General features: G+C 33.6%; 1 protein-coding gene across 7 annotated transcripts in view; it reads left to right on the top strand.

Moving 5' to 3' along the window:
* The window catches only part of LOC149561932 (uncharacterized), a 240,421-nt gene that overhangs the window by 87,828 nt on the left and 139,032 nt on the right, over positions 1-13,561 (top strand). For all 7 annotated transcript variants that reach the window (XM_089825455.1, XM_089825459.1, XM_089825458.1 and 4 more), the window contains exon 17: positions 7,149-7,251. In XM_089825455.1, the coding sequence (XP_089681581.1) occupies positions 7,149-7,251 (103 nt within the window). The remainder of the gene's footprint in view (positions 1-7,148; positions 7,252-13,561) is intronic.

Raw genomic sequence — 13,561 nt, forward strand, 5'->3', positions numbered from 1 at the left:
ACTCATTTCTCATTTTATAACGAATTGCACAATTACTCTTAACTTATGAAATTACAAGTATCACTATTAAATATCACAAGGTGACTTAAAAATAATTATCTATTAAATTATTAAAATAATAATTATTGATCATTAAATGAAATACTCACAATTCTATTAATAATCAAATTATTAAATAATAATAACAATAAATACATTTAACCATTATCAACTGATATTTATCATTAATTCGAATTTAATTAAATTCCACTAATTATCTTCGATAATAATTATCATTGAATAATCTATATTGCTAAATTAATAATTGTTAATTAATCAATAATTAAAAACTATTAATAAAGTTCTTTAATAATTAACATTTGTAAACTAACATTTATTAAAATTTAGTATTTTAATACAAACTTTATTAATTTAATTTTAAATTTAATAAAATTAAATTTAAACAAAAAAAACTTCTTTTTATTAAAAGCCCGTGGGCTATTGGCTGTCACAGCAGGTTTGCTGTTGTGACAGTAGATTATTGTTGCAGCAGTACCTTTGCGGTTAAGATAGCAGGTCTGCCGTGTGACCCCTTGAAAGCCACTGATAGTCCTTTTTCTGCCGTGGCAGAGGGTGAAATGGGGGTGGTGGTGTGGTGGCCCCGCCCCCATTCCATTTTATTTATTATTATTTTTAAATTTTAAAAAAAAAAATACATTTACTTAAATAATAAACAAAACAACCCTCCCAGTAATAAATATATATATTTTTATAAAAATTCAAACAGTCCTCTGATATGGAAAATACGATAAACTAATCGAATTTTGCATTCTAACAATTCAATTTCTTCCCAAAATTTTTTCTGATTAAAATATCAACTATTTAATTTATAGAACGAGGGTTTTCTAATTTCTTTTCAATTCCCATATACAGATAGAGCTTGATATGAATACCAATAAATTCATAATGAAAGATTCATCATAGACAAGATTTGGAAAAACATATTTAACAAACACAAAGTAGAGAAAAAATTCAAAAAACATAATTCATTGTGCGAATAAATCACAAGACTCTACTTGAATTTGATGCTAATATGCAACCACCTAAAGATTGTGAGAGAATTCTTTTTTCTCTAAACCTTCTCTCTAAAAATCCCTTCTCCAAAAATCCTGGACCCTACGAAATGAACTCTCAATCTATGATATGGTGTTCTTCCCTAAATTCGGGGCATGTGCGATCACGTCGAGGGACCTCGTTGATCACAATCTTTTAAATCTTTATTTACTTTTTGGATAAATATGCACACTTTTTGCAATTTAAAATATCTTATTCAAATTAATTTCTTTCTCTCTTTAATTAATTTTCGAAGTGTTTTTGATAAAATATTTATTAAGTAATAATAATATTTAGCATTTATTTAAAAATGATATCTTAAATATATTATTATTAAATTAAATAAATATTATTACGCTTTAAAATTAGAATTGTTATTTTTTGTTTAAATTGAATTCTTTTATTTAAATAATTTCTCAATTAATTAAATATAATTAAATATTGAAATTCTCTTAATAACTTTCCATTAAATTAAATCGTTAAATATTCTTTTAATTTGACTTAATTAACAAAAAAATCACCAAAGACCTACAAGACGAAATATGAAAACCCATCATAAAATACCACATACAAGATCAAACTCAAGGGTTATAATCACGAATTTACATCATATGACGAATTTGGAAGGGTAATCATCTCAGATACTTGTCCTAATTTTAGGACAATTGGTTTTGAGTTTAGGATTTGGACTCAAGAATTTATCTCTCCTCTCTTACCATTGAAATATTGCGATGGGGTATGCTCATCCTGGCAATTCAGGGAAGTCGATACTCGGTCTCTGCAATTTCCATAAAATCCACGCATGTACAAACACATATTCTCAACTAAACAGGCAATGATAGGAAGTGGTGCATCGTGTAGATCTTGACTAGCAAGTGACTACAACTCCCTTCCTTAACCACATCAAAAGCATCATACATAAAGAAAACATACACGCACACCATACACATGCAAGTATGGGTTAAGTATCCATAGAAAACATATATCAATAAATCATCTAACAAACATCATTAAATAACTGAAATCACTGTAAATAATCATCATCAAAGTATAATCATGCATACATGAAATAACTAGTACCAAAGTAGTCTCATCGTATAATCAACTAAGTATAAAAACAATATCCAATAATTTGAAAAATAATGCTACTAATCATCAAGCATAAACATAAATTGGAATAAAAGAGTTTGGCAGTAATAACTAAATATAAACTAGGGGTAGGCACTACATTATATATCTCTTCATTTAAACTATAATTGCATGTAAATCTAAAACACGAGACACTTTTTGTGCAATAAAGTGGATTTTTAATCTAGTATTGCATGTATCATAAATGCAAGTCATTTCTTAATCCCCACTATCAATATTTTGAACCCAAGTCATAAAGGTTGGTTTTTCACAATGCAAATGCATGGATTAAAATAAAAGTTGTAGATAATTGCAAAAGTGTTTATATAGCTTGTTATTATTCTTGATGGCCTTTTAAAACATAATTGCACATATTATAACCACTTTGATTTGCTTGACATATCTTTTTAATGAAACACATGCAAATGAATTTAAAAAGTCTCTCAAGTGATTCTAAGAGCAAGATGGCAATTTTGAATTATTTTACATATGTTTTTAGTCTCTAAACATGTAAAGTGTTTTAAAGATACATTATTACTACTTTTCAAGCCTATATGACTCAAGATGGCTATTTTAAAAATTGCATATGCATTGGGTAATAAAAAATCTGTCATTAAAAGCCTTACACTTAAGAGCTCTTGGGTGGCAATTTTGAGAGAGTTTGCATATGTTTTAAACATCAAAATGCATATGCAAAGGCACTCATAAAACACATCTTTATAATTTTTAAAGCTTCTTTCTATAGGTGGCAATTTTTGGTGTAAATGCATGATTTAAAATGCAGTGTTTTCTCTTCAAGAGAGTAAAAGTGGAAATTTGGGCTCATTTGCACATCTTTTTCACTTGCAAATGCATTCAAAAAATTTGTTTTTACCTTTATGTGAAGAGTTTTCTCTTCAAGAGTCCATAGGCACCGATTTTTGAAGCATTTGCATGCTTGTAAGAGCTGTATTTTTGCAAAAAAACAGCCCATCTAGGGCACTTTTTTGATAAAAAATGGTTTCGAGGTGAAATTTTTGAAGTTTTAAGAGATGTGTTTGTAGTTTGAAAGCCCATGTAGGGTACTTTTTTACCAAAATAGGGATTTGCAGATTGATTTCCTCATTTAAATTTATGTTTCTTCCTTTTTGGGCACTATTTGTGCTTAATATTGCATCTTCTAACAAGCTCAAGCATTTGCAGGTTTGATTTCGTCTTTCTTGTTAATATTATCATGCATTTTTTTTCCTCTATCTCGAACACTTGTCAAAAACCATCAATTGACTCAAGAAATGCATTGATTTGGACAAGAATTTTTTACAATCTTCTGGCCCCTTGCCTATAAAGCTTTAAGCTTCGGATCTTTTTCTCATTTCAAAATCACTTGGTTTGTTTAAGTTTTTTCTGAAAGATTTTAAAAGACTTTTATTTTCACTTCACAAAGGAGGTAAGTTTTTCTTGTGCAATTTTGGGGCTTTGTTTTCCATATGTTGTATATATTTTTAAAAATGCAAATTTTTTCGTTTCATTTTTAGATATACATGCTTTTTGGTTTTGATCAGTGTAACTAGCCTCAGACTCGGCTTGGAATTAGTCCGACCCAATTGGGCTTGGACTCGATCTCGATAGCCAAACTCAGCAAATTAAAAATCCATGAAATTCAAAGATTTTTTAAGGATTTTAAGTTTTTTTCATGCATCATTTAGCCAATTAACATCAAATACATAATAATTGAGATAAATAGAAGCTAATTTGCGCACATACAACTTTTCATAGATCACATAAGTAGAAATGCAAAATTTTGAAACAAATTACCTAAAGTGAAATTGAATAACATAATAGAAATTTGAAACATAGTGTAACTTTCAAATGCCTACAATATCCATGGAATCAAAATTTCAAAACATATATCGAAAGGAAGGCTCATAGTAGCCTATGTCTTCCTATGAGTACGACTAAGATAGGTCATGGAAGACTCTAGAGCCATCCTCTCTCCCTTTGTCCAAGGTTGAACCTTAGTGACATGCTCATCATGATCATCCTCATCCTCATACTCATCTTCATAATCTTCATCATCAAAGTCAGATCCATCACTCTCGGCCTTAGGGTCCTGCATTAGGTCTCCTTGTGCTCTAGCCTCCTCCACTAGCATCGCCACTGTTGGATCCCAAAACCTCAATACTATTCTCTGAACTTTTCTTTCACTATTCTTTGTGTTTGCAAGTGATAGAATGACCTTTTTAGATCTTACTCATGCTTAACATACCAAAAAAAACAAAAACAACCATTAAAAAATTATTTTATTGTCTTTTCTAGATGTTGCCCATCGGCCGAGTTAGGTTGACGGGACTCAACGAGTCAGCCAAGACTCGGCCAAGACTCGGCCGAGGCCGAGTCCTAAAGTAGTTTGCCTCGTTTTGCTTGGCTTGCCTCAGGACTCGCCAAGTCCTTACCAGACTCATTGAGACCTGTAATGCTAGTTTTGATAATGATTCGTCTTCTGTCTAAAATTCTCTATGTTGCATATGCGAACAATTCTTCATTCTTGTGCATGCAATTGGGATCAAAAACCCCGTTCTAAACATTGAGTGACTTTGAAGAAGCAAGTTATATGTTTCACCTGCAAGTGCAAGATGAAACCCCACTTCTCAAGTGCTTCATGCACATATTTCATGCTTTTATTAAGGTTTCAAATGGATTTAAAAATCCCGTTCGTGAGCTTTAAGTACTTGCCGTTAATTTGCAATGGGACATAAAAATCCCACTTATGAGTAACCTTCCTATTTGTACATATACGCATATGCATATCATTTCCTTGCTTTGAGTTTGTTGTGTACTCATATGTATTGCCTTTGAAAAATCCCATTTTTGAGTTTTTTTTCTCGCTTGAAGAGCTGCTTTTGTTTACAATCCTTCACCTTTTGTTGCTCTAAGGCCTTCCACTTATATCCTGTATGCATACTCTTCTAGATCTGCAAAATTCAAGACTGAAAGACCATTTTATGTATTTTCTTAGTAACTATTAGAATGAAAACATTCAAAGAAAAGGATGACATCGAACGCTTTCAAGACAGAGATGGAAATAAACCAAGGTACTTTCCAAGGAATAACCATAATGATACAAGACAACCTAGGATGCAGGTTTTTGTTCTAGATCAAGATGCTTTCACCAAATCATAACATATTAACCATCGGGCATCCTCTAGTACCGTGGGGATCAATCAAGGATAATATAGTAGAAGTCGTGTCTTGTTAGGCACTTAGAATATTTTCATCATGTATTTGTAATTTGTATTTGATAGACTACATGTAATATAAAGACAAGATGTAATTGCATGGGATAACATTATGTGCAAAGCTGTAATATTTATTCATGTTGCAAGCGCTTTAAGCTTTGTAGCATTGAATAAGTGAAAGCTAGTTAATTAGTTAGAGAATAAATCAAGGTGGCTAGGGGTTTTCTCCTTCTTCCTCCACCTTTCTCTCCACTCTTTTCCTTTATAAATGAGGGAGGTCATTGTAAATGAGGCCTTTTGGCAATGCAAGAAAATTCTGCAATATAACACCTTGAGCCAACACAAAGTTTGACTTGTTTAGAAACTTTTGTATTTTTCTTTTAATATTGCATTGTTAGGTATTTGTAATTTATTTAAGACACCTAAAGTGGCGCAACAAACTGTCCCTTTTTGTGAACTAAGAAGAATAATTTATATGATCAACAATTTCAAAAACCTTTTTTTCACTAGTCTATGCACAAAATATGGGCAGAATGATGCTAAAATCTATGGCCATCTCTTTGGACATTGAGAACTTTTAAACATAGTTTGCGGAAGATTAGAGACTAAGGTTTAGTATTCAAAGAAATACGTAACAAAGTGAAAATATCATGGACATTGAGAACTTTTAAACATAGTTTGCGGAAGATTAGAGACTAAGGTTTAGTATTCAAAGAAATACGCAGCAAAGTGAAAATATCTAATTGCTTTAGATATTTAATTATGGGACTGAAGAATCTGCAGGAATATTTTCTGGAATGTCCATTGATCAGAACTTATTGTGTGCAATGCATGCAAAACTCATGTTTCTCTTTATTGAACTGCTATGTTCTAGTGTGTCTATCTTCTAGGAGACATATTGATGACTAGCTACAATTACAAATAGCTCAACATACAATAATGCTACATTTGAATTTCTTTGGAAGACAAAATGTAATGCAACCTTCCTTGCAGATAATTCTCAACTTGATGGATTTGTATATTTTTTAAAGCTATCGCATTATGCACGTATGAGTAGAAGTTTGTATTTTCTGAGTAATTTAAACTGCAACTTCTCATAATAAAGGCTCAAGTTTTAGCCTTTCTGGTTTACATTGAATGAGCGACATGCATTTATGTTGTCCGTCTGTTGCAGCCTTCCAGAGTGCGTGTTTTCTTGTTTATGATTGTCACATATGGATGCCTTTTAAGGATATCATTTGACAATATCACATGAAAAATGTGCAGAAAAAGAATTTTGTGCCTCTAATCTGAAGAATACTCAAATGCTCAACCTTATTGCATGAAAATGGAGTCTCATGTTGTTTACACAGAGCCTAATGGCTGCCCATTCATTTCAACTAGGGATTAAGCTTTCAAAATTTTGTTGTTATATTCATTCTTGAAGAAAGTAATGCTCTTAAAAAAATTCTTATACAAGATCACCTTCCTCTAGCTATTTCTGCCCCTAAGATTTTGTTTAAGTAATGTAATAATTTGTGGGATCCTTGGTGTGATTTTCTAGACATAAACTATGAAATAGTAGTGGGCATAAGTATAGTTAATAGTTGATTAGTTCTATGAATAACATTATTATTTTTTGATAAATTGTTTGGAACGATGTCTTCTCTTTAGAGTCTAGACTGTTTTATTATCTATTTTCTTGTCTATATTAACTGTTACTTTTCTTTGTAGTGATCACAAACCTGTTAGTGCAACATTTGCATTGACAACGCATTCTCTTCCTCCGTCAAACTTTGGCAATACAGTTGATGATAATACAAGATGGCATCTTAGAGTATGCAATTCACTATCCATCTCTAGTTTCATCAATTTCAGTAATATATTTTTTAACCATATTTTGTTCACTTATAGTAAAAATATTGCTTGTATCTAAAGTATTCAACAAGAAACACTGAACTAGAAAATTTGCACGCTTCTCAACATTATTAGAACTAGCTTATAACCTTGTTTACAAAAGAAAAATAATTATAGAATCCTAATAATGAGTCATTTGTTGAGTAACAATCCAATTCATTGAGTGCCTGAGACATTGCACTATCTAATTGATGTGGTGTTAGAACCCCTCTATAACCTCACCAAAATTGTGTATTCGTGTTCATACACCTTTTGTGAAACACTTTGCATACTTCCTCACTTTAAGAAATCTTCTTGTGTCAGGTTTGGTATGTTCAGATTTATGAATGTTTCATTTCATTAAGTGATGCAAATTTTGCAGGAAATGAAGTATGAAAAATCATACAAAACATTTGATATTGAAAATGGCCTAAAAGGATTCTGAATATGATATGTATTAATTATCAAAATAAAATGAGGAATAACTCAGAGCTGACCTGTCATTTATTTCTTGAAATCTTGCTTTACACTATTGACCACGTTTCGTATGTGGCTACCAATATACTTCAGAAATATCTACCCTAACTGATTAGATAAATGGCTAGTGAACTCTGGGCTAATATCCTTGGCTGCATTGAAACTACTGCATACCGAAAGCCTTAGTTCAGCCAAAATTGATGCACAAAAAATACCCTTCACAAAGCCTTAAACCTCTCCAGAATTTTTGTCATTAAAATCACCCAGTATGACTGCAACTCGTGCCTCTTACAATTGGGATAATCTTCTGGGAATAGCTATATTCAGATCTGATATTTTTCTACTAATACACAGAAAAATCCCTTAAATTTATCTGTTGGGAAGGGCTTCAGAAATTTCTGAAGTCTTTGCAATCCAACTATTGAAGTGCAACTGTGAATCCTCAGATGAATTCACCAAAGTGGAGCTGGGTTTCTGTAATGTTCCAAACATCAATTGACACGAAATTACAATGATAAACAGTCTTATGAACAGAGATCAAAGATTGACACTGATCAATAACTTAATCAGATGACATCAGATATAATATGATAATCAATGATGATATCTGTATTGCGACGCACAGTGACATATACGTCCTATTACTCAAATTGTGGATGTCCTTATGGTATGCATTGCTGCTGGTGACTGTATATACAGTGGATCCACTGATTAATCACTCCGTGCTGCTGATTGAATTTGATCTAGAATTACCCACTGTGAAGAAGTATAATTTGGTATACTGTGGATAGCAATGACCAAAGCTTGTAAATGCCAATGTAGCAATGAGTCCCATGCTAGTATGATGTGCACAGGTTGTGGCAGTATTTTGGTATTGCTGCTGATTAGAAATATGATCAGGATAACAGGATGTCTGGTATCAGACTGTATGGTGCATTGGCTTCCCTTGTTCGGTCTTGTTCTGGTGTTGTCAAGGTACGATGACACAAAAGTAGGAATAGCTTGATGATGTCTTCCAATTGTGATTTACTGAACTGTTTTCTCCAGGTTCCCTGTCGGTGAGATGGAAGAATTTTGGATGCCGCTGGTGATTATCACTGTGTATGCAACTAAGGTTGCCCATTCCTACCAATGGAATCATGTTGTCACTGTTTATTGTTAATGTTTAGCCGATCGATTTGAGTGTTGATCTATAGTTCTTTAATCAAGATCAGGCTACTGTTGTGCAGTGGCTTTCTATGTTCAATCACGCTGCATAGTATAGTGGTGCTGATATTGTGGCACAATTAATCTTCAATTTAGATAACGATCTGGCAGTAGTGAATCTCTAGGACCAAATGCTGAGTCCTGAATGAATAGTGCTGTCTAAGATTGAAAGCTGAGCCCTGAATGAGTATTGCTCTCCAGATATCGTTGATGATCTGTAAACATGAATACATGAATACTTGTAGTTAGTCCAACAAGGTCACCTTATTGGACAAACCAACAGAAGAGGGAGGATATGTAACCTCCAAAACTGCTCTCCAAGCTTGACTCCCTAGTAGGGATCAAATACACAAGAATAGATGAACTACAATTCGATAACTATGAACAACCAATTAGCTTGCTTAAATAGAAAATGCTAGGTCCTAAGTCTCAATAAGATGGTCCCAAAAGCGGGTGCCACATTTCAAAGTTAAAATTAAATGCTACATTAAATTAAAGTGATGCACAAGTGCATTCCTTTAATTGGCCCCTCTTGATTAGACAATCAACTCTTGGGGCATCATAGAGTTAGTTGCATAAATGAAATAGGTCGGGCCTGAAGAGGGGACATGATAGTTTCCCCTTCTCAAGATCCAATGCCCTCAAGCCATTCGAAACTCGATCTTGGGTGTTGGGTATCTTTCTATGGGTGAAACATGAATCCTCCTTGGAATCATCTCCCTCATCTTTGATTGTTGCCCCGTGTAGATATTGTCTTTATAGCAAATGACATAGTCCACCACCATGTAATTGTCATACTGAAATTTCCCATCCATCAATTGGCAAGAAAAATGTCTTTCAAGTACTCTACCAACATTATTTTCCTTCAGACAAATGCTGAATTTAAATATTTTTTAGGAACTACTAATGCATTTTATGTTCTGATTTGAGTTATGAACAAATAAGACATCTTTGATTGAAACTAATTGTGAGCTATGTACCCTGGGGATGCATCCCTGCCCAAAAAGCCAAGATTTCCAAGATAGGGATGTCTCCAAGATGACGGGACAGGTATGAGACATCCCCCTGCCGTCCCCATATTGTCAAAAATTGTAGGAGACATCCCTGGTACCTGGGGACATTTGGAGGAAAAAATGCGATGACAAGTCCCCGATACGGAAAGGGGACATCCAGAAGTCCCTCGACTGTACTAGGGACGACCGACCGTCCCCGATTTTTGCAAAGCAATAACAAGAAAAAGTAAACAAAAAAACTTGAACATGATGATAAAACTTTATGGCAGGCACTCTAGCCTTTGGGTGTATTTAGATTTTCAGATTTTTATGATATTCATTGCTAAACTTATATTTAAATATTTTTGTTCACCCTTCATGGCATTCAAATGGTGTATGTTAACGTTCTTTAATGTTTAAATGACATGCTTTGTGCTTAGTTTCATATGAATGACATGTATTTTTGCAAATTTCAATGCATATTATTAAAATTTCCCTATATATATAGCCATTCTTGTTTGCTGTCTCCCTGTCCCCAAAATCGCCAAATTTTTTTTGTTGTCCTGGAAACTTGAGGGAACATAGATTGTGAGTTATAACAACATTAAGATTCCTTAATTTTGGTGCATCACCTCCCCCGGTAGTAATTTTTAGTTTCAAAGCAATCTTTTTATCCCTTTTTTTGTCTAGTGCAATAGTGTTTGGAGACATTTTAAGAGAATTGGCCTTGGTGGTTCATCCTTGTCATGGGTTATCCACAACCTGAGGATTACCCCATGTTTTGTAGGATAGTTGAGTGTGCAATCCTCTATGAGATCACTTATATCATTAAATTATAAGAGACATCATTTTTATATCAAAGTTATCATTATCTTATTAAGTAGTATCACTATCAATCACTATTATTTTACCCATTATTACTATTAGAATTTTGGGGAAAGAAGTCTCTTGGAGTTGAATTTTTTAAGTATTCCCATTTCCTAAGTTTTAACATGGGGACGTAATAGTTTTAATTAAAACAATTAATTAATTGGTTCCAAAATTTAAAGAAAATAAAAAATTGAATTTTAATTAATTATTTTAATTAATAAATATGTGGCCCAAATTAATAAAGTAGTAAAGTAAATAATATTATCAGTTTGTTGTAAATCTCTAGATGATTCTTAGAGGCCTTTATAAGATGTTTGGACATTGTAATTTATCATGGTTGGGATTTAACCCTTTCTATATTTTCAAAAGCTAGAGGCTGAAAGAGTTTGTGCCCAATTTTGAAGGTGGAAGATCCTCTATATCCTGCCTATTGTAGTATCGGTGGTTTGGGGCCACCCTATTCTACTCTTGGAAATATTTTACAGATATTTCTTTTGTGTGGGAGATCTCTCAATCCTCATCTTTTAGTGACTTTTGTGTATTTTCTTGGAACTTTTCTAATGCATATGCTATATGTAATCAAAGTCCTTTTTGTTATGTGAAGATTAATGCATTTGTGTTGTCTTCGGTGATAACCACCTTGACATTGTATTCTAATGATATTCTTCTGTCATGTTCTAATCTTAGTACTTTGCAATTCGTTGTCTCTGTATGTTATCCGAAATAACCATATCATAGATTTGGCACTAAGCATAATCCAACGGAGTCCAACGAACTTCCCGTTACTCTGTAAGATTTGCAACCGCTTACCTCCACTATACGCCCACAACTCTCTCCATCATTGGCACATCACAACCTTTGACCCCCCTCCATCGTACGACCACCACACATATGACATCCAACACACTATATAGTCATCTATAAAATACGCCACATGGTTTCTTGTTTTACCGTATGACCAATATAGACTTGCTCACCTGTACAGAATAACACTTCATAGTAAAAATCCTCCTATCAAGTGCCCTATGACCTTGCCTCATTGTTGTTGACAGAAGGGACATCATATGGTATCAAAGCTGGTAATCTTGCCATCCTGTCAGGTATTGAGATCAAATCATGGTGCTGAGTGATGGTTTGAGTGAAATTTTGAGAGAGTTAAGTAGTCATCAAAAGCTCCATAAACAAACAAAGGATATACTCACCTTGTGGCAGGCAAAAGATAGTTGATGAGGACTTTCACTCCTAGGGCCGAGCATCAGGAATTGCAAACACCCTCTTGGATTGAGTCACATAAGAAAATCAAGAAGGATTGGGTAATTGGTGAATGGAAGAGGGACATATCTTTGAAAGACTACATAGAATTGCAATTGAAGTGTTCGTCATCTCAGCACAACACACTTTTCACCAATGGTTTTTAGTGGGAGATTGATAGGTTTTAGATGATGAAGTCATACATACAAAAGAGGGTATGGACAAGAGAAATACTTTAATCATCCCTTTAGATGGAGAACAATAGAAACCTCATGACAACAAGAAGATTTAAGGTGGAGAAATCATCGATGATTCAAAATAGGAGAAAGAGGAACACAACAATATAGCAGATTTGGAACAGGATGACAATTGATTGAATGTTGAAGTGTACCCTCATAATGTTTTTAGTGTGTGTAACAAGAGCATGGCTGCAAATATATCAAAGAGGATGGATAATAACCTAAAGTCACATAAAGAGAATCATGAACGTAAAGTTGTAAGCCTTATTGACACTTGTTTGAAGGAACTACTGCTACAGTAATTTGATTATGAAGTCTATCCACCGGTCGTGATCATGAAGGATTACATCAATGAATTTCTTGATTGGGATCCTAGTGACTATGGACACAATAATGTTTATATCAGAGTGGCGCAGTGTAAGTTTGTTAGCAGTGTGGAACAATACAGGTTTGATGCCAATTCAGTTGCTCCACTTGTGTGTTTGGTTTGGGACCCTAGAGCTGATGGCCTTTTGTTCGATTACGGATTGCTTGATAGCAAGCAATCTTTGGGCGTCAAGGATTTGCCATGTCCCCAACTTTTAATGTAATATTTTAAATTAAATTAATTAATCAATGAGTCCCAAAATTTAAATAATATACTAAAATGACCTTTAATTAATTATCTTAATTAATAAATATGGGGCCCAAATTAATAAAGTAATAGAATAAATATTATTGTCGGCTTGTTGTAAATCTCTAGATGCTTCTTGGAGGTCTTTATAAGGAGATGTTTGGGCATTGTAATTTATCATTGATGGGATTTGACTCTGAAGTAGTTTGTACGCAATTTTGGAGGTGGAAGATCCTCGCTATTCTGCTTGTTGCAGTTTTGGTGGTTTAGTGCCACACTAAATGCATTTGCATCTATTTGTTCGGAGATGACCACGTTGGCATCATATTCTTGTGATCATCTTTTGTCATGCTCTAATCTTAGCATTCCGCAATTCGCTGTCTTTATATGTTATGCAAAATAACAATATCATAGGTATGGCACTATGCATAATCCAACGGAGTTTGATGCACTTCCCTTATCCCATACAATTTTCAACCTCTTCCCTCCACCATATGAACATCACAATCTTTGATCTTGTACACCGTAACCTCCCACATCCACCCTACGGCCTCCGTGCATACGACAGCCTACACATTGTACAGTCATCTACATCTACACCAC

This window comes from Cupressus sempervirens, chromosome 4 (genome assembly GCF_028749045.1).
Source record: "Cupressus sempervirens isolate cs-2001-9-10 chromosome 4, ASM2874904v1, whole genome shotgun sequence".
NCBI classification, from domain to species: Eukaryota; Viridiplantae; Streptophyta; class Pinopsida; order Cupressales; family Cupressaceae; genus Cupressus; species Cupressus sempervirens.